A 24,000-nucleotide genomic window follows, 5' to 3' on the forward strand; every position below is an offset into this window, starting at 1 on the left:
TCAAGTCCCATCAAAGTCGGACCATAGTGAATATTACATAAGACCAATAAAAAAAAAGGTTTTTAATACAGAAATGTTGGCTTACTGAAAAGTCTGTCCATGTACAGTATAGGAGGCTTACTTGGTTGGGGCTCCTTTTGCATAAATTACTGTATCAATGTGGCGTGGTATGGAGGCGATCAGCCTGTGGCACTGCTGAGGTGTTATGGAAGCCCAGGTTGCTTTGATAGCGGCCTTCAGCTCATCTGCATTGTTTGTTCTGGTGTCTCTCATCTTCCTCTTGACAATACCAGATTCTCTATGGGGTTTAGGTCAGGCGAGTTTGGACCAACACCAGCAGATGACACGGCTCCCCAAATGCCCACGGACAGTGGAAACTTCACACTGGACCTCATGCAACGTGGATTCTGTGCCTCTCCACTTTTCCTCCAGACTCTATTGCCTTGATTTCCAAATAAAAGCAACATTTTCCACAGTTAGTGGTGGTTTGGGGAGCCGTGTCATCTGCTGGTGTTGGTCCACTGTGTTTTTGTCAAGTCCAAAGTCAGCGCTGCCCTCTACCAGGAAATTCTAGAGAACTTCATGCTTCCCTCTGCTGACCAGCTTTATGGAGATGCTGATTTCATTTTTCAGCAGGACTTGGCACCGCCCATATTGCCAAAGGTACCAATACAAAGAGAGAAAACTGGCGCCTCTGAGTAAAGACTGTAGTTTTAATTGGCAAACAATAGTAAAAACTTACATCAAGGTAAGTGATAGTAGACAACATGGGTCCTTCTGGTGTCCGTGTAGAGGCTTGGGGCTGGGGGTCACCGCTGGAGGTCTGTAATCATATCAGCTCTTCCCGTTCCTGTCCGGAAGGAAATTGAGGGTGTCGCGGGCGTGAGACCGAGGCTTGGACAGCAGGAAGGAATGCAGGGTGACTGTATTGCTCGTCCACAGGATCTTCCGGCGTGATGACGACGCGTTTCCGAGCATGCGCACTGTGGTGGGATACCAGCGCGCGCTCCTTTTTCAAGTCAGATAACTTACCTTGATGTAAGTTTTTACTATTTTTTGCCAATTAAAACTACAGTCTTTACTCAGAGGAGCCTGTTTTCTCTCTTTGTTTCTGTTTCATATCTGGAGATCGCTTCCGCTCCCTAATAGGCTGGCCCTGAGCGTATGGACTGTTTCCTGATTCCATCTAAGACTTTATGGTAGCCCCTATGAGCTACTATATGGACTACCTTTTAATGTAGTGCTATTAGCTTTGCGCCACTTGTCATTTTTTTTTCCAAAGGTACCAATACCTGGTCACATGATCATGGTATCATTGTGCTTGATTGGTCAGCAAACTCGCCTGACCTAACTCCATAGAGAACCTTTGGGGTATTGTCAACAGGAAGATAAGAGACACGAGACCCAACAATTCAGACAAGCTGAAGGCCACTATCAAAGCAACCTAGACTTCCACAACACCTCAGCAGTGCCACAGGCTGATCACCCCCATGTCGCGCCGCATTGATGCAGTAATTCATGCAAAAGGAGCCCCGACCAAGTATTGAGTGCATACTATACTGTACATGGACAGACTTTTCACTAAGACAACATTTCTGTATTACAAATCCTTTTTTTTTTTATTGGTCCTATGTAATATTCTAATTTTCTGAAATACTGAATTTTGGGGTGTTACTAGCTGTAATCCATAATCATCAAAATTAAAAGAAAGAAATGCTTGAAATCTAAAACTTTGTGTGTAACACATCTATATAAAATATATGAATTTCCCTTTTTGAATTGAATTACTGAAATAAATTAGCTTTTTAATGATATTCTAATTTTATGGGATACACCTATGTATATTTACCCATTTTTCAGTCCTCTTCCTTTCCTCTCTATGTTATATTCATAAACAAATGGCAACGCTTTACTAACCAGCTCCATTTTGGTTTTATTCTTTGACGCATTTATAGTCTACCTCCCAAGCTGGCCACCTGTAAGACAGGCCATAGATTATGCTATTTTACCTGTGGTGGAGGCAAAGACAATTGCTTGATTCCCCCATCAACACAATCAGTGTTGAAAGGGGAATAACTCCCGCAGTGCTATTGTGTTCTGCCGACCGGGAGCCTTCCCTGCCGGTGGAACACAATGATTAGTGTCTACGGCTATAGCCAGCTGCACTAATCATTCAGGATAAACCTGACAGGCTGGTTGTACACTAGTCAAATGATAGATTGACTTGCATACAGCCAGCCAGCCAATGGTTTAAAATGTGATTCTGCGGAACCAGACACATTTTGGGACAAAAGGTACCGTGATTAACTGGCCATCATCCCGATATAGAACAAAAAACACAGAATAAAGAAAAAGCGGGACTTTAAGGAGGCCAATGTGGAAGCGATGGTCACAATTAAAGCACAATATTTTATAAAAAAAAGACATATTTAATGAATCAAAAGCATAAAAGAAACTTTACACACACACACATATATATATATATATATATATATATATATATATATATATATATATATAATAAAAACATTTGTAGAAACATGCCTCCTGTGGGAACGCTGATACATAAGTACCAAGTTGGTAACAGTGGTCTCTGTTAGGGCACAGTCTAAAGGTCCCCAGTAAGTCGACGCGTTTCACACTAAAGCTTCCTGAGGACCAAAGAGACCGAAAAGGCCGACATTCCCACAAAGTCATAGGCAAGGCAAAAACACATGTCCTGGGACAGGCATCGGGACCATGTATGACAGAGACTGTTATATAATTTAGTAACTGTATCAAAGAAAGAATCACTATAAAACCTCCGCCAGGCTGGAAAGTATGAGTACCAAGGTATTAAATCACTCAATAGAGTAATAGAATACCTTCCCAGGGCCACGGTATCTAACATCCACAAAAGAATCTTATCCTTTGAACGTATGGGTAATATCGGAGACCACTTATGGCTGTGTGCCTCAATTCACCATTCGGCCTCATAGGGCAGGTGGTTAGTACTAGGTCAATATGTCCCAGGGTGTAGAAAGGTAAAGGACTCCCCTTGTGTCCATGTCCTTCAGGAAAGCCTGCCTTTTATGCTTTTGATTAAATAAATATGTATTTTTTTTTATATAAAAATCTGTGCTTTAATTGTGACCATCCCTTCCACATTGGCCTCCCTAAAGTCCCACTTTTTCTTTATTCTGTGTTTTCAGACAAATTTTGGTCGATGTATTGCAGGCTTAATTTCTGTAATGTGACAGGTTCTCTTTGAATCTTTGAACTAAGATGACCTCATGAATATTTAATTTATTTTTCAGATTTAGATGTTAGATCTTCCAGTGCCTACAGCTCAGGTAATATACACGGATTAATGCTCTCAAGCTACAAATAATCTGATTACCATGAAATGTGTCATGGCAGACGATGATTGTCTGAGAATGTGGTGGGTGTGAATATTTTGTGAAATCACAATGTTTTTTTTTTTTAAATATACCTGTTCTACTGTACCAGAATGTATGTGATGGGTGTCGATGGTTTGAGTGTTTAAGGCAAATAATTACCACCTGTCCCAGATATCATGACACCATGAGAACCCCACAAGCATATTATCTAGTTGAATCCAAGTAACCACTACGAGATATATTGTGTGTATCATGACCTCAATAAATGACCTGGATGGAAAGAAATTGCCAGACTTTCTAACCCTTCCCTGCACCAATGAAAATGTATCAAAGTTTTTGCATGTGCCCCTATTTGAGAAACATCCCGTTACTAATATAACATAGCTGGAAGATGACTTCTCTGGCCTCCTCTGATTACCAACACACAGTCACTTAGAGAACATTTCACACATCCCCCTTACTCCTGATGGCTCATCACACAATAAACAGTCCAGGGGTATTGGTTTTTATTGTTTATTTTGGAACTTCGATGGGAGAAGGGAATAGTGGGATACTTCAACTGTACCTATTCACAATGGATAAGGACAACTCTCACTTGGCCCCACCAGGTTGCTTGTGGAAGCAGCTGCACTGCTTAATCCAAGAAGGAAGACAGCGCAGCGCCTTCTAAGTGCAGCAAGACATTTATTGAAGTATGTGCAGCAGTATCACACTCACATTTAGTCGGTGAATAAGATGCAGTTAGTCAAGTAATGTTGATCATCAGGAGCATCACTGGAGCGGGTCCTGGTGGTGGAGGCAGTGGATCCCGGTGAGAGCGGCAGGGGGGGTTCCTCAGTGTGTACAGGGACGGCCTCGGTGGTGTCCGTGGGCTCCCCGTCAGCTGGTGGAAAGCTGGCACTCGTGGGTCCTGGGATCCTGACGTCACTCCTGGCGGTGATGCGGGACGCTACGTCGACGCGTTATCGGAGCATGCGCTCCTTCTTCAGGCAGTCCTGCGTATGCACGGAGGAACCCCCCTGCCGCTCTCACCGGGATCCACTGCCTCCACCACCAGGACCCGCTCCAGTGATGCTCCTGATGATCAACATTACTTGACTAACTGCATCTTATTCACCGACTAAATGTGAGTGTGATACTGCTGCACATACTTCAATAAATGTCTTGCTGCACTTAGAAGGCGCTGCGCTGTCTTCCTTCTTGGATTAAGCAGTGCAGCTGCTTCCACAAGCAACCTGGTGGGGCCAAGTGAGAGTTGTCCTTATACATTGTGAATAGGTACAGTTGAAGTATCCCACTATTCCCTTCTCCCATCGAAGTTCCAAAATAAACAATAAAAACCAGTACCCTGGTGTGATACTGCTGCACATACTTCAATAAATGTCTTGCTGCACTTAGAAGGCGCTGCGCTCTCTTCCCTCTTGTCTCCCCTCAGAGATCTCTTCTGTCTCTTCCGCCGGCAGCCGCTACAGTGGACAGCTACTCCCTGAACTGTTTGGGGCTCCCCCTACCCCTGGTGTTTCCCTTCCCCCCTCCGCCGGGTCCCCAGGACCAGACTTTTTTTGAGACCTCTTCTTTTGCCAATTCACCACTAAACCACTGCTTAATCCATACTGCCACATGTATAGAAAGGGTTAAGTCTCCTTGCTCTTTTCTCTCCAGCAATAGACTTGGTGACTCTGCATTATCTTCGGGAAACTCACTAGCATCCCCTTTATTGACACCCATCCACTGATTCTGACATGAGGAGGTGGCCCCCCTCATGTCAGGCCCCTTGACACAGATCTGTACTCACTGTACTGCAGAATCAGATCCTCCAGTGTCTCCCCTTTCAATCAGCTTCACCGGACCTCTGGGTTCAGTTCCTCACTGGCATTCTCCTCTAGGCCCTCAGGTCGACCACCTGAGGCCTCACGACCCCTCTACAGAGAAGGAGGCAGCCCTCCCCTCCCTCCGGGACTCCACTATCCAGCCAAAAGACCCTGCCTTTTATACAGTATCCCAGCATGCACGGAACACTTTCCTCTGTCAAATGACCAGGGCTGTATCAAAAGCTTGTGCACTTATTTGTCAGGTTTCCTCCCACTGTCCAATATGCCTCTCAATGGACCAGTGTGAAACATTCTGCAGACAGAACGAGTTGCACCTGAGCACAATGAGCAGACCTCACTAACAGATCCTGCTCTCTGGTAGGCAGAGAACAATAAAGATTTACCTGCAGTCCTTCTAGTAAGCAGACATGACCCAAAACTATACTTTCTCTCCAGCACCTACCTAGGAGGGTGCTACACTAATTAAAATTGAAGGCAAAGAATTTCAGTAGACAGCAATGGAATACAGCGGGTAAAATAGGTATTGAATACGTCACCATTTCTCTAGGTAAATATACTGTAAATCATACAACTTAATGTACCTACGTAAAAAGATAAAGACAGACATGTAAAACATGGCTGATTAACTCATAGATCATGTGTAGTTATATTCATTTGGTCATGGTAGCGACTCACTGCAGATCTAAAACTTTCCACTCCTTACATAGTTATATAGTTAGTCCATTTTAAAAAAAGAAAACAGACACAAGTCCATCTAGCTCAACCAATAGAAAAAAAAATACATAGATAACCTCCTGTGAGGATGTCAAATACTTGGTCAGAGGCCGAAGTGATGAGAGGACTTCCTTTGTGGATAAGTGCAGAGTGACAGAAGGTGCCCAAAGAAGCACGGGTTGCCGTTTGTGTTGTTACCAGATGAGTCAGATATAATGCAGAGCCTTCTGAAGATAGAGCTGGGCTAGGATAGCATCTGGACCAGGGCGGCACTCTGAATGGGAAGGCAGGTCCAATTGGCAGGTCTGGACCGGAGACAGTCAGGAACTTGAGCCAAGGTCTGTCACAGTAATCAAGCAGTATATTAAACAGAAGTACAGTCAGAAATGAGCTGGGGTCATGCACAGGAGGCAATCAAGAGCAGATTTTGTGGGAACAAACCAAGGTCAGAGCCAGGAGAGAAACAGAGGACAATACATCTGCACTAATTCCTGTGGAGATGAGCATGGCCAAGTTGGACATTGATGAGAGGGCTTCCCTTGCTGCTAATTACAAAGTGGCAAATGGGTGACAGGTGATTCTGAGCCAAAAGAAGCAAGGGTTGCTAGCTGTGGAGTTGCCAGATGAGTCAGCTGTAATGTGGAGCCTTCTGAAGACAGAGCTGGGCTGGGTTGGGATGGCACCTGTACCAGTGTGGCACTCTGGATGAAAAGACAGCTCTGACTGACAGGACTGGACAGGAAATGTAGTTAGGAACTTGAGCCAAGGCCAGTCATGAAAATTAGGCAGGAACTTAAGCAGAAGCACAGTCAGGAATGAGCCAGGGTCATGCACAGGAAGCAAGCAAGAGCACAGTCCATGGGAACAAGTCGAGGTCAGAGTCAGCAGAGAAGCAGAAGACAATACATCTACATGCATTTCTGCACAGATAAGCACAGCCAGGTTGTACATTGGCAAGTTTGTCAGGTCTTTGCACATTTCTTTTCTGGTTAGCACTCTGACAGAGGAGATAATTATGGCTTGCCATGGCTCTGAGTGATATACCTCCTTTTTTCCCATAAATGTGTCACATACCTGGTCGGTGAGCCTGACTTGTAGAGGAGGGCCTCTCATACAGCTCCAGTTGGAGGGCCACTGTTAGTGAGACAGCAGCCACAGGAGCACAGTGACATAGGATTGCCTGTAATCAGTCCAGCAGTCTGCGTGGCAGCAGTCAGCAGTTAGATGTGGCAGCGAGCAGGCCGGTAGTAGAAGCACTGGCACGGACCTTGGCAGACTGTAGAAGGTAGCTGGAAGAAGGATTTGTTGGGCTGACAGTTGTAGCAGGCTGGATGAGCAGGATGCAAGGTCAGACAAGCTGGGTTGTTATTTGTCAGGCAGATTAGACATAGACAGCAAACAGCAGGATGGTCGGGTCACAAGCCAAGTCAGTACCAGGAGAACAGTTAGGCAGAATCAGGAGGCAGAAGTGAAATACAATAGACAAGCCGGGGTCAGGGTATGAAGCAGACAATCACAGGTTAGGGATAGGCCGGATCAAGATCAGAGGTCACACGGAATCAGGAACAACACACAGAAGCTGCAGACCAAACAGAAATAAGTCCATGCAAAAGGCCTGTTTAAATAGCCTGCCTGGCGCCAGCATTAGTTCCGGGTGCGTGCATTGATGTGCGAGAGCGCATTAGCCGATGCACGAGTGCACATGCGCGCATGCCTGGTCATGCTCCCTAACCCACGAGCATGAACATCTGCCTGGCCACTTTTTGGTATGCGCATGCACATATGCACATGCCGTGGAACTCCATCTACCTTATGGACCTGACATCTCTGACAAAATGTGCCTTGAGAATGGGTTCTGTTGTTTCCAGTGGATTGTTGCTTCCATAATATGAGACAACATGGGCCAACCTGAAATCTTCATTCTGTTTTCACATCTGAAGGTTGAAGATTAGCTCAGACCTCATGCTACCAAACTGAGTCTAATGTGAGCCATAGCACATCCAAACACCTCCAGGCCATAGGATCTGAGGTCTGGTCCCTAAATAGAAAGTTGGCCTCCCCTGACACTTTTGGAGTTGCCTTATCTACAGGGGAAATATAGAGTTAACAGCTAAGGCTTCCCAGTCTTTCTTCTAATCTAGCAAGAAGACATACTTGCTGTTACAAGCAAAAGCACTTCACTCAAATCTTAGAAGGAAGCTGCTAACTGCTTATGGTTTGAGTGCAGTGAAGCTAAATCTATTCAGATTCAGTCTGATGCCAATGCCCCTAAATGATTATCGATCAACAGGAGGCAGAGAATGAGTGGTTTTATCAGAGGCATCTCATGCAAATAATTTTCCTTTGTAACAGATACCTTGTTTTTCCACTGTAAAATTAGTCATTTCGTTTTATTCCCTGTTTCATTTCAGAACGCAGTGATCGACCTTTAATTAACCCGGGTTTGGACCAACATGGTGGCATTCCAGGTAACAGTGTGCTATATACTCTTTTGGCATATTTGCTGTATATTGGTTTCTAATTGCTGATGTAACATTTTTTACCCTTTGGTAGTCTTTGACCGATGACCACTAAATGGCAAACCAGGCCTCCCAAAAGTGTCCCAAAAGAGTCTCGGTGAAACACTTTTGTGAAGAATTGCAACTTCAATGAAAACTCTTGCGTGCTGCAACTAATTAATGTTTCTCTATATTTGAGGCTGATTAGAACAGCCGTATTTCATGGCTCTAACTCCACCAAGCCTTGGTGTAATTTGCATTTTACCTTCACAGCTGAACAATACATATAGTAAAGGTTAAGAAAAATGAGGTGGAAGAAGGGGATTAGACCTGCTGCTGTGTCCATGTTATCTCAAGTTCATGTGGATGTTGAATTTGGTAACTCTGGAGACCTATGGGGCTTTTCCACTGCATGGAACCGAACGGTTCGGCTCCCTTTTGTGCTTTTCCACTGCTGGTACCGCATGGTATGGTGTAGGAACGGTTCGGTACGGGGTAGGAACGGTACGGTACGGTACGGCAGCGCTTTTCCACTACATGGAACCGAACGGTACGGCTCTCTAATGCCTCGTTTCCACTGAGCGGATCGGTTCGGGTCGGTTCGGTACGGTACGCTAATTTGAGTGTTTCCATTATGAAAGTGGCCCATACAACCGAACCAAACCGCACCATTCCTGGTCCTGCTTCAGATGTAGGGCCATAGGAAATGGTACGGTACGGTTAGGGCGGAGCTACTGGCGTCACACGATAGAGTCCTCTGATTGGCGGACAGGAAACCATCAATGCTCACGTCAAATGAAAGAGCAAAACAAACACCTCATTTGGTGTAAACCCCGCATGGTCCCTGGTGGCCCGACTTGCAGTGGAAACGCTCACCTGAATAGACCGGACCATTCTAACCCTTCCAAACTGTACGGACCCGAACCGTTCCGCTCAGTGGAAACGAGGCATAAAACAGTACCACCTCGATTGTGGTTCCAAGAGGTACCATACTGGTACCATATCCCACAATCCTTTGCATGCAGTCACTACTAGCCACTGATTGGTCAGAGAATCATTGTTATCCCACCCACTTACTTTAGTACTACTTTAGTGGAAAAGCAAACCATACCAAACCGAACCGAACTGTTCCAACACCGTACAATGCGGTACCATGCAGTGGAAAACCAAACCGGGCCAAGCAGGGCTGAGTAGAGCCGAGCCGGTACTTGCAATGGAAAAGTGCTACTAGAGAAATCTGGAGACTAGGGGCATATAGTTTGTTCACTTTGCAATGAAAGTTCTGCTTTACAAGGGGAATTTTCCTCAGAGCTTATTGAATGAGATGAAGCTCATCTGATCATGTACAAGAAAAAAATATTTTTTTTAATTTTATTTGCACAAGATTGGATTTTCTTTGCAAAGAAAATGTTCACCATATTTACTAACCTCTGAGGATAATATCCTTAGTAAATAATATCCAAAATAAACAGCCTATGTGCGTTTAGTAAATCAATTCCTAGGACTTATTAGTGTTGTAACTCATGGCTAGATGGGAATATGCCAGACTGCCTTGGGCTGATTAGGCATAGATACTGTTCCCTTTGCAAGGGAAGTTGCCCCTGGGCTTAGTAGATGTGGTGAAGTTTTATTTTACAAAGTATACCCAATCACATGCAAGGAAAATAAAGAAAAATAACATTCACTGAGCTCCTGCCCTTAATAAATCAGCCCCCATGGTTCAGAACCTGTGATGGATTGGGCAGGTTTGGTTAAAACAGTAAAGAAAGGGGGGGGGTGGGAGGCGCCACTAAGTGTAGTATTATAAGGAATGTGTTTATTGCAAAGGATTAAAAACACTTACAAACAAGTAAGAAATGGTAGGCATCTCTAGGAGTGGAGGTCTATCTCCTACTGCTGCATTCTGGAGGACTTGATCACTCCAACGTCACTGGGGCTGAAGGGCTGGTGCTTCTCAGTAGTGCCTCTGTTTTTGGCCAGCATTGAACATGGTAGCAGAAGTGGCATCACCGGTATGGGATGTGGAGTCCTGAACACAGGGTCCGTGGACACTAGAAGGTGAGGCTACGAGCTTGGAGCTGACAGCTCCTTCTCAAGGCCTTGACGTCACTTCTGCTTCCACGTTCCATGCTGGCCAAATGTGGAGACACTACGGAGGAACACCAGCCCTTCAGCCCCAGTGACGTTGGAGTGATCAAGTCCTCCAGTATGCAGCAGTAGGAGATAGACCTCCACTCCTATAGATGTTCACCATTTCTTACCCATTTGTTTTTAATTTTTTGCAATAAACACATTACTTATAATACTGCACTTAGTGGCGCCCCCCCCACCTTTCTTCTCTCTTGTACATACACAGAGCATGTGCCCACTCTGATAATGGCAGCCTAATCACAGTGCAATCAACCAACTACACGGGCAGCAGCCTCAATTTCCCAGCCCTTTCTTTTAGGCCCCTTTCACACTGTAGAGTCCATCGGTAGACTCCGTTTTTCTCAGCGGGGGATCGATCCGCCGATCCCCCGCGGAGCAGGCGGATGACAGCTCTGTCTCCGCACGTGCGGAGACAGAGCTGTCAGGTGCCCGCTGTTCTCTATGGGGGAATCGGATCAGAACGGACCATCATATCCACCAAAAAAACGGACAGGCCGATCTGAACAGTCCGCCTGTGTGAAAGGGGCCTAACAGTCCAGGTGACTCTCAAACCTTGGAATCTTGGATCGCCAGATTCCCAACAATATTGTTTCTCTCTTGGTGAAAACAGTCAATCTGTGTTTTATGCTTTCCGTACACACCCCACAGGAAGCTCACCCTCAAAGGAGTGCCTCACCCATTGGGGGCCTCGCATTTCTTTCCAGGACCCAATGAAAATCCTACTTTCTATGCCACAGAAGCACTAAGTCTAGTAAATTATCCGATTACTTTTTTAATCATTGTTTACCTGTATCTTCTTACTAACTGTGTTTCCCTTTCTTTGTTCTAGCAATACGTGAGGAGGTAAGAATCAACCCAGTTTATTCCTCATTGATAGTAATTTATACAGATGATCAATATCAAGGTCATATTTAGACACCAGTCTGACCTAGACATGCCACCTAACAGGTGACACATTTTTATAAAAGTGTCCCTGTGACATAAACAAAAAAAAAACCCAAATACTACAATGCGGTAAGAAAATATGGCCTCTGCTGTATATGAACTATGACTTTACACCGTACAGGTCATTATTGAAGCAAACAAAGAGTTGGGTTCATGTTTCCTCAACACAAATAAGTCCTCCTCTAAGCAGTCTTACACACTTGACAAAGCGCATCCACATGAAACGCGTAGTCAAGGCAACAGGCTTGCTTACATTCCATGCTGGTTCCTGCATCTGGCCTCGTTCCATCGAGTGGCATCACTTTCAGGCACCATGCTACCCTCAGCAGTCACACACAACGGCTGGTTCGCTCGCCGGCAGCGACCGGTCAGGATCCTCACTTCCTTCTACAGTGGGTCCGGTGCTTTGGACATCCTCATATCTCCGAGAGGCACATGCGTTTGATTACCTTGCAGTGACCATTGGCATTCACCATCCCATAATGCCCTCACCGCCACCCGGACATATGTGGTAACATGTTAGCAATCCCTGGTTTTATCCATTCAATAAACAAACTTTTATTATAGATCGCTGCCTGCTGATTCTCCTTTGACACCAGATTGGCACTCCTGTGCGCTGTCCAATTTTAGTGTTTTATACCCCTTACACATCCTTCATCCTACTCTTCTCAGAATCTAATGAAAAAAAAAAAAGTAACTACAGTTTATAAATCTTCGATCTTGGTGCCACCCTCTGCCACCCTAGGCACCTGTCCACATGTATCATTGTGGTAAAGCTAGCCCTGGTTAGTCATGGTTATGCTGAAGAACATGCCTTGAACTTAAATTAATCTTTAGGATGTAGTAGTAAATGTTTTTGCTTTGCAAAAGTCAGGTTAGAAGCTGAGTGTGTTTTTGTTTTGTAGACTCACGTTGACATTGACGGACTAAGACCCGAAAAGAGTGATCAGGTAAGCCACAACTGTGTTGAGACCATGATTCTGATTTTATTTTCTATACTGAACAAAGTTATAAACGCAACACTTTTGTTTTTGCCCCCTTTTTTCATGAGCTGATCTCAAAGATCTAAGACTTTTTCTATGTACACAAAAGGCCGATTTCTCTCAAATATTGTTCACAAATCTGTGTAAATCTGTGTTAGTAATCACTTCTCCTTTGCCGAGATAATCCGTCCACCTCACAGGTGTGGCATATCAAGATGCTGATTGGACAGCATGATTATTGCACAGGTGTGCCTTAGACTGCCCACAATAAAAGGCCACTCTAAAATGTGCAGTTTTATCACACAGCACAATGCCACAGATGTCACAAGTTTTGAGGGAGCGTGCAATTGGCATGGTGACACCAGGAATGTCCACCAGAGCAGTTGCCCATGAATTGAATGTCCATTTCCATAAGCCGTCTCCAAGGGTGTTTCAGATAATTTGGCAGTACATCCAACCGGCCTCACAACCGCAGACCATGTGTAACTCCACCAGCCCAGGACCTCCACATCCAGCATCTTCACCTCCAAGATGGTCTGAGACCAGCCCAGGACCTCCACATCCAGCATCTTCACCTCCAAGATGGTCTGAGACCAGCCCAGGACCTCCACATCCAGCATCTTCAGCTCCAAGATGGTCTGAGACCAGCCCAGGACCTCCACATCCAGCATCTTCACCTCCAAGATGGTCTGAGACCAGCCCAGGACCTCCACATCCAGCATCTTCTCCTCCAAGATGGTCTGAGACCAGCCCAGGACCTCCACATCCAGCATCTTCACCTCCAAGATGGTCTGAGACCAGCCTAGAACCTCCACATCCAGCATCTTCACCTCCAAGATGGTCTTAGACCAGCCCAGGACCTCCACATCCATCTTCTTCACCTCCAAAATGGTCTGAGACCAGCCCAGGACCTCCACATCCAGCGTCTTCACCTCCAAGATGGTCTGAGACCAGCCCAGGACCTCCACATCCAGCATCTTCACCTCCAAGATGGTCTGAGACCAGCCCAGGACCTCCACATCCAGCATCTTCATCTCCAAGATGGTCTGAGACCAGCCCAGGACCTCCACATCCAGCATCTTCACCTCCAAGATGGTCTGAGACCAGCCCAGGACATCCACATCCAGCATCTCCACCTCCAAGATGGTCTGAGACCAGCCCAGGACCTCCACATCCAGCATCTTCACCTCCAAGATGGTCTGAGACCAGCCCAGGACCTCCACATCCAGCATCTTCACCTCCAAGATGGTCTGAGACCAGCCCAGGACCTCCACATCCAGCATCTTCACCTCCAAGATGGTCTGAGACCAGCCCAGGACCTCCACATCCAGCATCTTCACCTCCAAGATGGTCTGAGACCAGCCCAGGACCTCCACATCCAGCATCTTCACCTCCAAGATGGTCTGAGACCGGCCACCCGGACAGCTGCTGCAACAATCGGTTTGTATAACCAAAGAATTTCTGCACAAACTGTCAGAAACCGTCACAGGGAAGCTCATCTGCATGCCCGTCGTCCTCATCGGGTCTCCACCTGACTGAAGTTCGTCGTTGTAACCGACTTGAGTGGGCAAATGCTCACATTTGATGGTGCCTGCCACTTTGGAGAGGTGTTCTCTTCACCGATTAATCCAGTTTTCTTAGATCTTGGAGTTCAGCGCATGAAAAATGGGGGCAAAAACAAGTGTTGCGTTTGTTATTTTCCTCGTCTCAATATTTTCATTCTTATACTGAACAAAATTATAAACACAAAAAAAAAATCTGAATTCATTTGTTATTTGCCATGTGTAATATGTTTATCAGATACATTTAAAATATATGATTATTCTTTTTTTAGGAGCACAATAAAAAACAGAAGAGGCCGAGCCGCAGAGTAAGTGGACTATTTTCACATTTTTTAACACAAAGCTAAAGAGTTGTAATTAATACCAAGGCCTGGGATACAACAACATGATGATGATCAGGAATACAGATATAAATACACCAAAACTGAGCCAAAATAACAAATCAATATCAACCAGAGAAGCCAAATACGTGCTGGAGGGGCAGTCAGGTAGAGGGCTCAATGATTCATATATGGTGGGAATGTCCCAAAATATGGGAGTATTGGCTAAAGATACAACAACTTATTAACTGGACCACAGGCAAAGATGTCTCAGTTGACCCTTGGACATGCCCCTTTCATAAAACAAACAGACCTTCAAAGCATTATAGAGACTCAATAGTTCCAAACTTGCTTAATGCTGCAAAGGGGATAATTAAAAAAAAAAAGTAATTTCTTGAAAGTTGAAGACTACACTGGACTGACCAACTTGATAGAGGGTCTGAAGGTGGGTGATTATGGGGGAATTAGCTCCCAATGCGTCCGGCCCGACTGAATAGAAAATAAGCGGTAGGCCCTTTTGGAGGGCTTGGGCTACTGCCTTTCGGTACGGCCCAGTGATCATTTCTGAAGGTGCTGGTGGTAGTAGGTTATAGCGGAGTTCTGCTCCCCCTCCAAAAATTTAAAGTCAGCAGCTACCCATACTGTACACATACTGTAGCTGCTGACTTTTAATATTATTACCTGTCCTGGAGTCCAGCAATGTCGGCACCACAGCCGATGTTTTCATCGGCTGTCGGTGCTGCCGCCACCATTGCCAACAAGGGAACCCAGCAGTGAAGCCTTGCGGCTTCATGAGTGGGTCCCTAATGCACATTCGCATTGGCTTGGCAGTGGGGGACGGAAGAGGGGGTCCAAACTTTCGAAGGGATGGCCCCGCGGCCCTGTCTCTTGGAAGTGGGGAAGGGTACCTGTCAAACACAGGTACCTGTTCCCCCCTGAAAGGTGCCAAATGTGGCACTGGAGGCAGGGAGGAAGCAAATAAGCGGAAGTTCCACTTTTGGGTGGAACTCCACTTTAAAGGAGCGCCTGGTATCAAAATAACAGACCAACATAGATAATAGGATAGTCGTTGTAATGGTGGTAGCAGAACACGTTGAAGCTAAAGTGTTTTGGGGGAACAGAGACTCCACCTTCTTCATGGCTATTGGAGACAAAATTAAAAACAAAATCCAATGACTTGTATATAAAGCATAATGTACATAAGTTAAAGCACAGATAAAAGTCTATAAAAATCAGACAATTGCATTAGAAAACAGTTTCCATATCCTGTATATCAGAAAATCCTACGGGGGGAATTTAATTTCGCCTGACCTCAATCTACATATCTTACATTAAAAACTATTGGCACAAAAACAATATGTAATACAGGCCAGGTAAGGAGAAGCAAACTCTTTAGAAAACTAGTGAGGAGTTACTAGAGAGATGATACTTTTGAAGCCTACTTTAGTTTAGAAACAATGTATTTAAAAAAATATATTTAATAAAAAATCTATGTAAAAACAAATTAGTTTGGTCACTCGCCTGTTGATATATGCTAGTGGTGCATGAGAATTTAATCCCACTGGTGTATCTGTGGTACCACGAAAACTGTGGGGGAACGTATATATTTAGTAGTAAGGAATCGAGAATATGCAACGAGAATGGGATGGTAATATCTGCCCGCAACCTACAACTGATCAACTGAAAGGGAGGGAAAGGGGGTTCGCTGCAAAAAAAAAAAAAAAAACATGGCATGAAATAGAAGCCCCCACTGTTAAAGAATGGTGTTGGAGGGTTGAATACATACAGTATAATATGAAATATAAGTGCAGAAGGGATGAAGAGTGAGCTGAAGGTTTTTAAAAAAAGTGGAGTAATTGGTTTGATTAAAAAAAAAAAAAAAAAAACAGAGTACAGTAAACCCCCCTCCATTGCGGGGGTTACGTTCCGAACCCAGCCGCGAAAAGTGAAATTCCGCAAAATAGAAAAACCCTATTAAAATGCATTGTAGGCATGATTATTTTACTGTCACTGTACGTGTAGAAGAATTTTAAAGTCTTTAAACACACTTTTAAAACAATAGAAACTCATTTAAACACATAAAAGATACTAAGAGACATAGCAAGAGCTATGGAAAACAAAAAATATTTCATTTTTAATGATTTATATAGTAAAATAACATTACAAAAAAAACTGCGAATTACCGGGACCACAAAAACTGAACCGCGATGGAGCGGGGGGGGGGGATTACTGTATATACAAATTTGGGAAAATCAGGGAAATTAGTGTGAATAGGCAATATTAGGGGTATGTTGAAAAATTGGACAGGACTGAAACGGTGGATCGAGGTAAACATAAGGTGTATTGATGGGAATTGGGGGGGGGGGGTGTATATGGAGAGGGGGGGGTATATGGAGGGGGGGTGTTGTAATATATTTATTTGAAGGAATGTTGTTTCTTTTTGAAGGTTCTGTAAAATTTGATTGAAACTAATAAAAATTATAATAAAAAAAAAAAATAAATAACAAACAACTAACATTAGAACATTACTATTACCAGCAAACTATAGTAAAAATCAGGGAATACCAGATTTCTATCTTCATGTAAGAATCTCACTTTACAGAGCATGTTGTAGCAGTCACATCAGTCTCTGCACCAGAGGAGCTTGCACTCTAATGTTTCCCCCCACGGTCACGCACATCCTCGTACATTAGAATTAGTTTAAATGTCCTACCATTGTGCTTCTACATATCAGCCGGCAAAATCGTTGTTGGTATCTAGAAGCTTAAAGAGATTTTAAAGGATTTTTTTTACAATAACAAACGTATTATATCTATCTGCTCTGTTTAATGGTTTTGCACAGAGCACCCCCGATCCTTTTCTTTTTGGATCCCCTGTCAGCGCTCCCAGCTCCTCCCACCTGCTGAGTGCCCCAAATAGCAAGAATCTTGCTATGGGGGCATACAAGCGTGTCTCGGCCCTGCCCTCTGCTATGTCCTCATTGGCTCACTGGCTGTGATTGACAGAAGCAGGAGCCATTGGCCCTCTATGCTGCGTGAGCCAATAAGGAGAGAGAGCGAGACCCAGGAGAACCACTGCTGTCATTCACATCACTGGATTTGGTAAGTATAAGGGGGGAGGGGGCACCCAGAAGGCTTTTTTTACCTTAAAATGTTTGTAAAGTCTCGTTTTTATTTCTATTATAATAACAAACATATTATAATTACCTCCTCTGCGCAGTTGGTTTTGCACAGGGCAGCCCAGATCCTCCTCTTCTAGGGTCCTGGCCCCTCCCTCCTTTTGAGTGCCCCCACAGCAAGCAGTTTGCTATGGGAGCACCCAAGCCAAGCTGCAGCTCAGTGCATATATTCAGACACAGAGCTGCCATTCAGCCCCGCCCCCTCTCTCCTGATTGGCTAACTGAGTTTGATTGACAGCAGCAGGAGCCAATGTCACTGCTGCTGTGCCTCAGTCAATCAGGAGAGAGAATCCTGGATGGATAAGGCACTTGTGGACATCACTGGATAGAGAGGGGGCTCAGGGAAGTATTAGGGGTGCTGAGGGGGGCTGATGCACACATAAGGCTTTTTATCTTAATGCCTACAATGCACCTTCTGACTTTGCAACTCCTTTAATTTTAAGATAAATAAACTTGAACCTTTGGAACCACTTTAAACCTTAGTTTCCATTCCCAATGTCAGCAATACTCCACAGTCAAATGAGAGTGTCAATCCATAGACCATGTGTTAGGATGTAATATAATATAGAAGACAATCTTACCTTACAATCAAATGGAACGCCTACAACTGGTAATTATTTTTTTTTGTTCTCAAAAATTAGCAATCGTTTTCCTGGTGCAAAAATATTAGTGACAAGGTAATTCAAGTTACTTTTCTTAGTATCACTTACTCAACATAATTTAGTTGCCTTTTTAGTCTGTCTGTCTGTCTGTCTGTCTGTCTGTCTATCTATCTATCTATATACATAATATACATACATCCTAATAGTCTAATAGAGACTAAGCTTTACAGTTTTTCTTTTTCAATATAAGTCTATCAGTAAACTTCTATTGGCAGTGAGAGCTTATTCACACATGTGGTCCGGGAGGCATTAAAAGTAGATGGTTGAGATGTGGTTTTACGGTCTTTCGACAGCCCCCTTAACCCAATACAGTGGCCGGAGGGGTGTGTATACATATACACTGCTGGCACCCCTTGCCACCCCTCTGAAAAGCCCCTCCTGTGTGTCTGTCTCTCCCAGTTCCCCCAGAGGAACCCAGAGGAACTGTGAGAGACAGACACTCAGGAGGAAAGGTCTGCATACTACAGACTACAACTGGTTAACTTCCATGATATGGATTCGAAGAGAGTGAGGAGCCTGATTGGAGGACCTGTTTGGGCACTATAAGGCCTTGGCTGGGTTTGGAACTACAAGCGCTTGTTGATCTTTTGTAATGAGGGGTCAATAGGATCTGGTAAGGGCGTCTTTCATCTATTGGTGGTTGTATCTGATCACCTTTCATGGTGGTGGAAGGTGTTGTCATCAACTTTGAACAATCACATCTACTTATAACCCCCTGACACATGCATGAAATTGGTTCTGGATCTCCAATGTTGATGTGGCTTCAGTCACTCCTAGTAGAACCGTAACATCAAAGTGAACCTGTATGATTTCAGACTGAGCAATGTAAGGCTTTCACAGAAGAGACTTCTTCAATGTAAGACTTTCACAGAAGAGACTTCTTCAATGTAAGGCTTTTACAGAAGAGACTTCTTCAATGTAAGACTTTCACAGAAGAGACTTCTTCAATGTAAGGCTTTTACAGAAGAGACTTCTTCAATGTAAGACTTTCACAGAAGAGACTTCTTCAATGTAAGACTTTCACAGAAGAGACTTCTTCAATGTAAGACTTTCACAGAAGAGACTTCTTCAATGTAAGGCTTTCACAGAAGAGACTAAACTAAGCATGCCAATATCTTCTATGCAGGATGTGGAAACCCTACAAGCAGACCTGAACAAAATAATGGGGTGGGCAACTACATGGCAGATGAGGTTTAATGTTGAGAAATGTAAAGTAATGCACTTGGGCGTCAGAAACACGAACACAAGGTACTCACTAGGGGGGGAACCCCTGGGTTAATCTAAGATGGAAAAGGACCTGGGGGTCCTAGTGGACAACAGGTTTGACAGTGGCATGCAATGCCAAGCCGCTGCAAGCAAAGCCAACAGAATACTGGCATGTATAAAAAAGGGGATTCAATCCAGAAATAAAGAGATAATTCTCCCATTCTACAAGACTCTGGTTCGGCCACATCTAGAGTATGCTGTCCAGTTCTGGGCACCGGTCCTCAGGAAGGATGTGCTGGAACTGGAGAGAGTCCAGAGAAGGGCAACAAAAATAATTAAGGGAATGGAGGACATCAGCTATGAGGAAAGACTACAAGCACTGAACTTATTCTCTCTGGAGAAGAGACGATTGAGGGGGGATATGATATCAATGTACAAATACTGTACTGGCGACCCTAGCATAAGGAACAAACTATTCAGAGAAAGGGAATGCAATAAGACACGTGGCCACTCACTAAAACTGGAGGAAAAACGGTTTAACCTTAAAATACGCAGGGGGGTTCTTTACTGTCAGAGCAGTAAGGATGTGGAATTCTCTTCCACAAGCAGTGGTATCAGCAGGGAGCATTGATAGTTTCAAAAAACTATTAGATTAGCACCTTAAAGACCACAACATACAGGGGTATACAATGTACAAAATACAGGGGTATACAATGTACGACATACAGGGGTATACAATGTACAACATACAGGGGTATACAATGTACGACATACAGGGGTATACAATGTACGGTTAACAGCAAACACGCACATCATAGGTTGAACTGGATGGACTAATGTCTTTTTTCAACCTCACAAACTATGTAACTATGTAACATCTATTGGACTTTTGAACTATTTTTTTGTGAACTATTTGTGCTGAATATTTGGCATTGATTAGCACAATTATTAAACTTTACTGATAGCAGCAGGAAGGAAGGAGGGGGGGGCAGGTGAGACACAGACACGGATTTGACAGGCAGGGAGGGAGCGGTGAGGGGGACAGAGGAGGACAGGAGAGCTGCAGATGACGAAGGCACGCAGGCTGACCACGGTGAACAGGGCTCCGCAGCCATGATTATCAAGGTCAGGACACAGAGGGAGACAGAGGAAGTGGCAGGATCAGCCAGTTTTTTTACAGCTTAGAGAGGGGCAGATTAGACAGAACAAGCACTGTGCTGTTTAACCTGCTATAAGGGAACAGGAGAACAATTTTTTTTAGGGTTACAAACACTTTAAGGAGGAGACAGACAGTTGCAGCCTGCAGCTCAAACCCATTTCTATCCATTGTGTTTATTGTTAGATATTAATGAAGAGCTGTAGATGATTTCCTTCATTCCCTGTTAGTGATTTGGCCAAGTTGATCACATTATTTTTTGCAGGTAATTCCAAGTACCAACAATTAATGCAGTATTTTACATATACAAAGTGTGACAATTTAATTCCCGGAACAGGCTGTAAAACAATTTTTGTGCAGGAGCTGGTCATGGTGAAGCCACTTGTCAGGTCTGAGTTCCAATGTTTCCCTCCAAACAAATTCCCGTAACCTTTTCAGAATTTCCAAGTAACAATGTTGGTTGACCATTCTACCATGTTCTACGAACTATCCCCTTCACTCGCACTTTTGCCAATTTTTACTCAAAATGTAAAAGTCAACTGGTCTGCAATTCAGGCATGTCCAATTTAGAACATATCTCAACATGCTCATGTGCAGATGGCTGTGTGACTCACTACCATAGTGCTACGCCACAGGCATTCTGGGAATTGGATTGTCACACCTCGTATAGTGTACATTCACATCAGTCTGTTTGCACAAGGAGCTTACAATCTAAGGTCCCTTACTCAAATTCATACAATCACATAACAGGGACAATTTATACGGGAGCCAGTTAACTTACCAGCATGTCTTTGGGGTATGAGAAGAAACCAGAGTACCCAGAGGAAACCCATGCAATTACAGGGAGAACATGCAAACTCCGAGCAGGTTGTGCCAAGGTTGGGATTCAAACCAATGAACCCAATGCTGCCAGGTGGAAGTGATAACCACTTGTGCTGCCCATTCCTGCCCCACACACCATTTTTGTTTCTCTCTCTATATATATATTTTTTTTTAATGGTTGTCACATCATCAGGATTTACCTTACTTCCTAAATAAACACAATCATGGAAAACTCTATAGGAGGTTAATGGCTTTGAGGCTCATAGTAAAGAAAAAGATTACAATGTGAGTTATATGATTTTTTTTTTTTAAACTAAAATCGTTTTTTTTTTTCCCCTTACAGATGGCGTTTTTCATAATCGGTGGACTTGGTGGCCTTTTATTGATTATTCTGATTATTATCCTGTGTGTTACTTTATAGTAGAATGGATCACCATTGGTCTCTGCACATGAGGAGGAAGCTGATGTTGAATGTTCTTCAAAGTTGATGTTAATCCTAACTGGTGACATTTGTTTGCTCTGTGCACTTTGTATCATAAATAATTGCAATTTTTTATAAATAAAATCTTTTTTTTTTTTTTTTCTCTCAATTTTTTTTTTTGGTCACTTTTTTATAAATAAAATCTTTTACCATTCCTTCTTCCTTTGTCCATCTCAGAACTATTGATTAGGTTCTCGTAAAGAGTTAGTAAGTAAGTGCTGTACAGGTCTGGAGTGGCTTAACAATTGTGGTGAGAGGGAGGAATCAATACCAGAGGGGAGGGGGGGGGGGTGTAGGGAATGCCGTATGGGGGATCCTGTAGTGTGGATAGTTCATGTAAATCCAGTGGCGGCCTGTCCATTGGGGGAACAGGGGCGCTGCCCCCCCCCCATCCATGCATCCGGCCCCCTAATCTACATGCAGGGTGCCAGATGCATGGATTCCAATTGGGGATTTTTTTTTTTTTTTTTGCAGCACGTGATTAGAGCCAGAGGCTCTAATAGACTTCAAAAAGGGTGGGCTTGGGGTGCAGAGCACTGCGCCCTGAGCCCACCCAGTTGTATGACAATAGGGAATGAATATTTGCTATTATCGCACTGACTCTCCTCCCAGCCAATCAGGAAGCAGGTCATGAGACCCCTTTCCTGATTGGCTAAAAAGAGACGTGATTTTACTGGCCATTGGCCAGGAAGAGGGAGGGGATGTACGGCCAGGGGAGACTCACAGCCACTCGGGAAGGAGCAGGTAAGGATGCTGGCCATCCTGCTGGGCAGCCAGCCAACTGTCCGTCCTGGGAGGGGGGAGGAAGGAGAGAGGGGGTGGTAGAACAGATTGCGCCCCCCCCCCCCCCAAAAAAAAAAAAATTGCCAGCCGCCACTGTGTAAATCCAATTATCATAGTGAAAGACAAAGTCTATGCAGAAAGGCAGCCAGCTCGTCAGAGTAGGAAGGGCTCTGTGGGTGAGGAAGCAGAAAAAAGAGCAGCGCCCATCTAAGTGTAGATTATAAATTTGAAGGGTACACTTTATTGTATGAAACGTACAAACAGGTGGAAAATCAGAAGCATCCATAGGAAAACATCCTGCAAGTCCAAGTAGGAGACAGTGTGGTTTCCTCCGAGTGCCAAGTTGCTGGCAGCGCCAGTGGTTCCAGAGCTATACTGTCTTTACTCTGTATAGCTTAAAAGAAAAAATATATATTTCTGAGCTTTCTGATCTGACATTTGAGTACATTTTAAAATAATGGCCTGGATGTAATATTTTATTTGTCACCTGAATAAAGTTTTGTAAGTTTTTTTTATTATTATTGTGTTTGTCTGGTTTTGTGCCTATTAGGTTCCTTTCACACGGGCGATCATTTTTTATTCTCCGCTCCGGTCTTTTTTTTTTTTTTTCACGGAGCGGATGACACTTGTGTCATCCGCTCCGTATGTCCGCATATCATCCCATCCGTTTGCGGATGATATACGGACATAATGTAAGTCTATGGGCATTGCGGATGTCAGCGGATGACACCGCTGACATCCGTAATGTATAGAGAGAAATAGCCACACTCCAACTTGAAGGTGAAAAATATAAAATCTGTTTTATTCGTATCCAAAAGATAAAATCAATTCAAAGTGTATCCATAATACAGTCAGAGACAAGAGATGAATGCAAAGTAGTTGACGCGTTTCACGGATAAACGTCCGCTTAGTCGTAACCATGCACATACATGAAGAGATATTGCTTAAATAGTGGCTAACACTTCCTGAGCTCTTCCTCGATCATCGTTAATTGAGACACCACCCACAGCAAGGCAATTGCAATGGGTATGAAAAATAGAAGACAGAATAAAAGAAATAAAAAGCAATAATAACAAAGATAATGTAGAAAAAGAAAAAAAGAAGAAAAAGAAAAAGACAAACTAAAACTAAAAGCTAAAGAAAATAAAAATAAAAATGTAGAGAAAAAAAGGAAATAGGGAGCCATATCCGTAAAATGCAGGTGAGTTGCTGGGATGATCTCTCCTAGTACAAACTATACTGTACAACCTCTTTAAAGGAAAAAGAAAGAGTGAGAAGTCCCTCAATTTAGATAATATGAATACATACATGCACCGCCGAAATGGCA

At 43.9% G+C, this 24,000-nt stretch overlaps 2 protein-coding genes across 2 annotated transcripts in view; both read left to right on the forward strand.

Moving 5' to 3' along the window:
• The window catches only part of LOC309558449 (uncharacterized protein), a 49,661-nt gene extending 27,779 nt beyond the window's left edge, over nucleotides 1-21,882 (forward strand). Inside the window, exons 6-11 of the mRNA XM_082261522.1 lie at nucleotides 3,297-3,332; nucleotides 8,338-8,394; nucleotides 11,405-11,418; nucleotides 12,426-12,470; nucleotides 14,338-14,373; nucleotides 21,753-21,882. Coding sequence (XP_082117648.1) covers nucleotides 3,297-3,332; nucleotides 8,338-8,394; nucleotides 11,405-11,418; nucleotides 12,426-12,470; nucleotides 14,338-14,373; nucleotides 21,753-21,830 — 266 coding nt within the window. The 3' untranslated portion in view covers nucleotides 21,831-21,882. The remainder of the gene's footprint in view (nucleotides 1-3,296; nucleotides 3,333-8,337; nucleotides 8,395-11,404; nucleotides 11,419-12,425; nucleotides 12,471-14,337; nucleotides 14,374-21,752) is intronic.
• Nucleotides 21,883-22,591: 709 nt separating this feature from the next.
• LOC309558450 (uncharacterized protein) overlaps nucleotides 22,592-24,000 on the forward strand; it is a gene marked incomplete at both ends in the record, with an annotated part of 88,680 nt that continues 87,271 nt past the window's right edge. The window contains 1 exon segment of the mRNA XM_082261523.1: nucleotides 22,592-22,634. Within this exon segment, the coding sequence (XP_082117649.1) occupies nucleotides 22,592-22,634 (43 nt within the window).

This window comes from Pelophylax lessonae (assembly GCF_965119305.1).
Source record: "Pelophylax lessonae genome assembly, chromosome: 6".
NCBI lineage: Eukaryota > Metazoa > Chordata > Amphibia > Anura > Ranidae > Pelophylax > Pelophylax lessonae.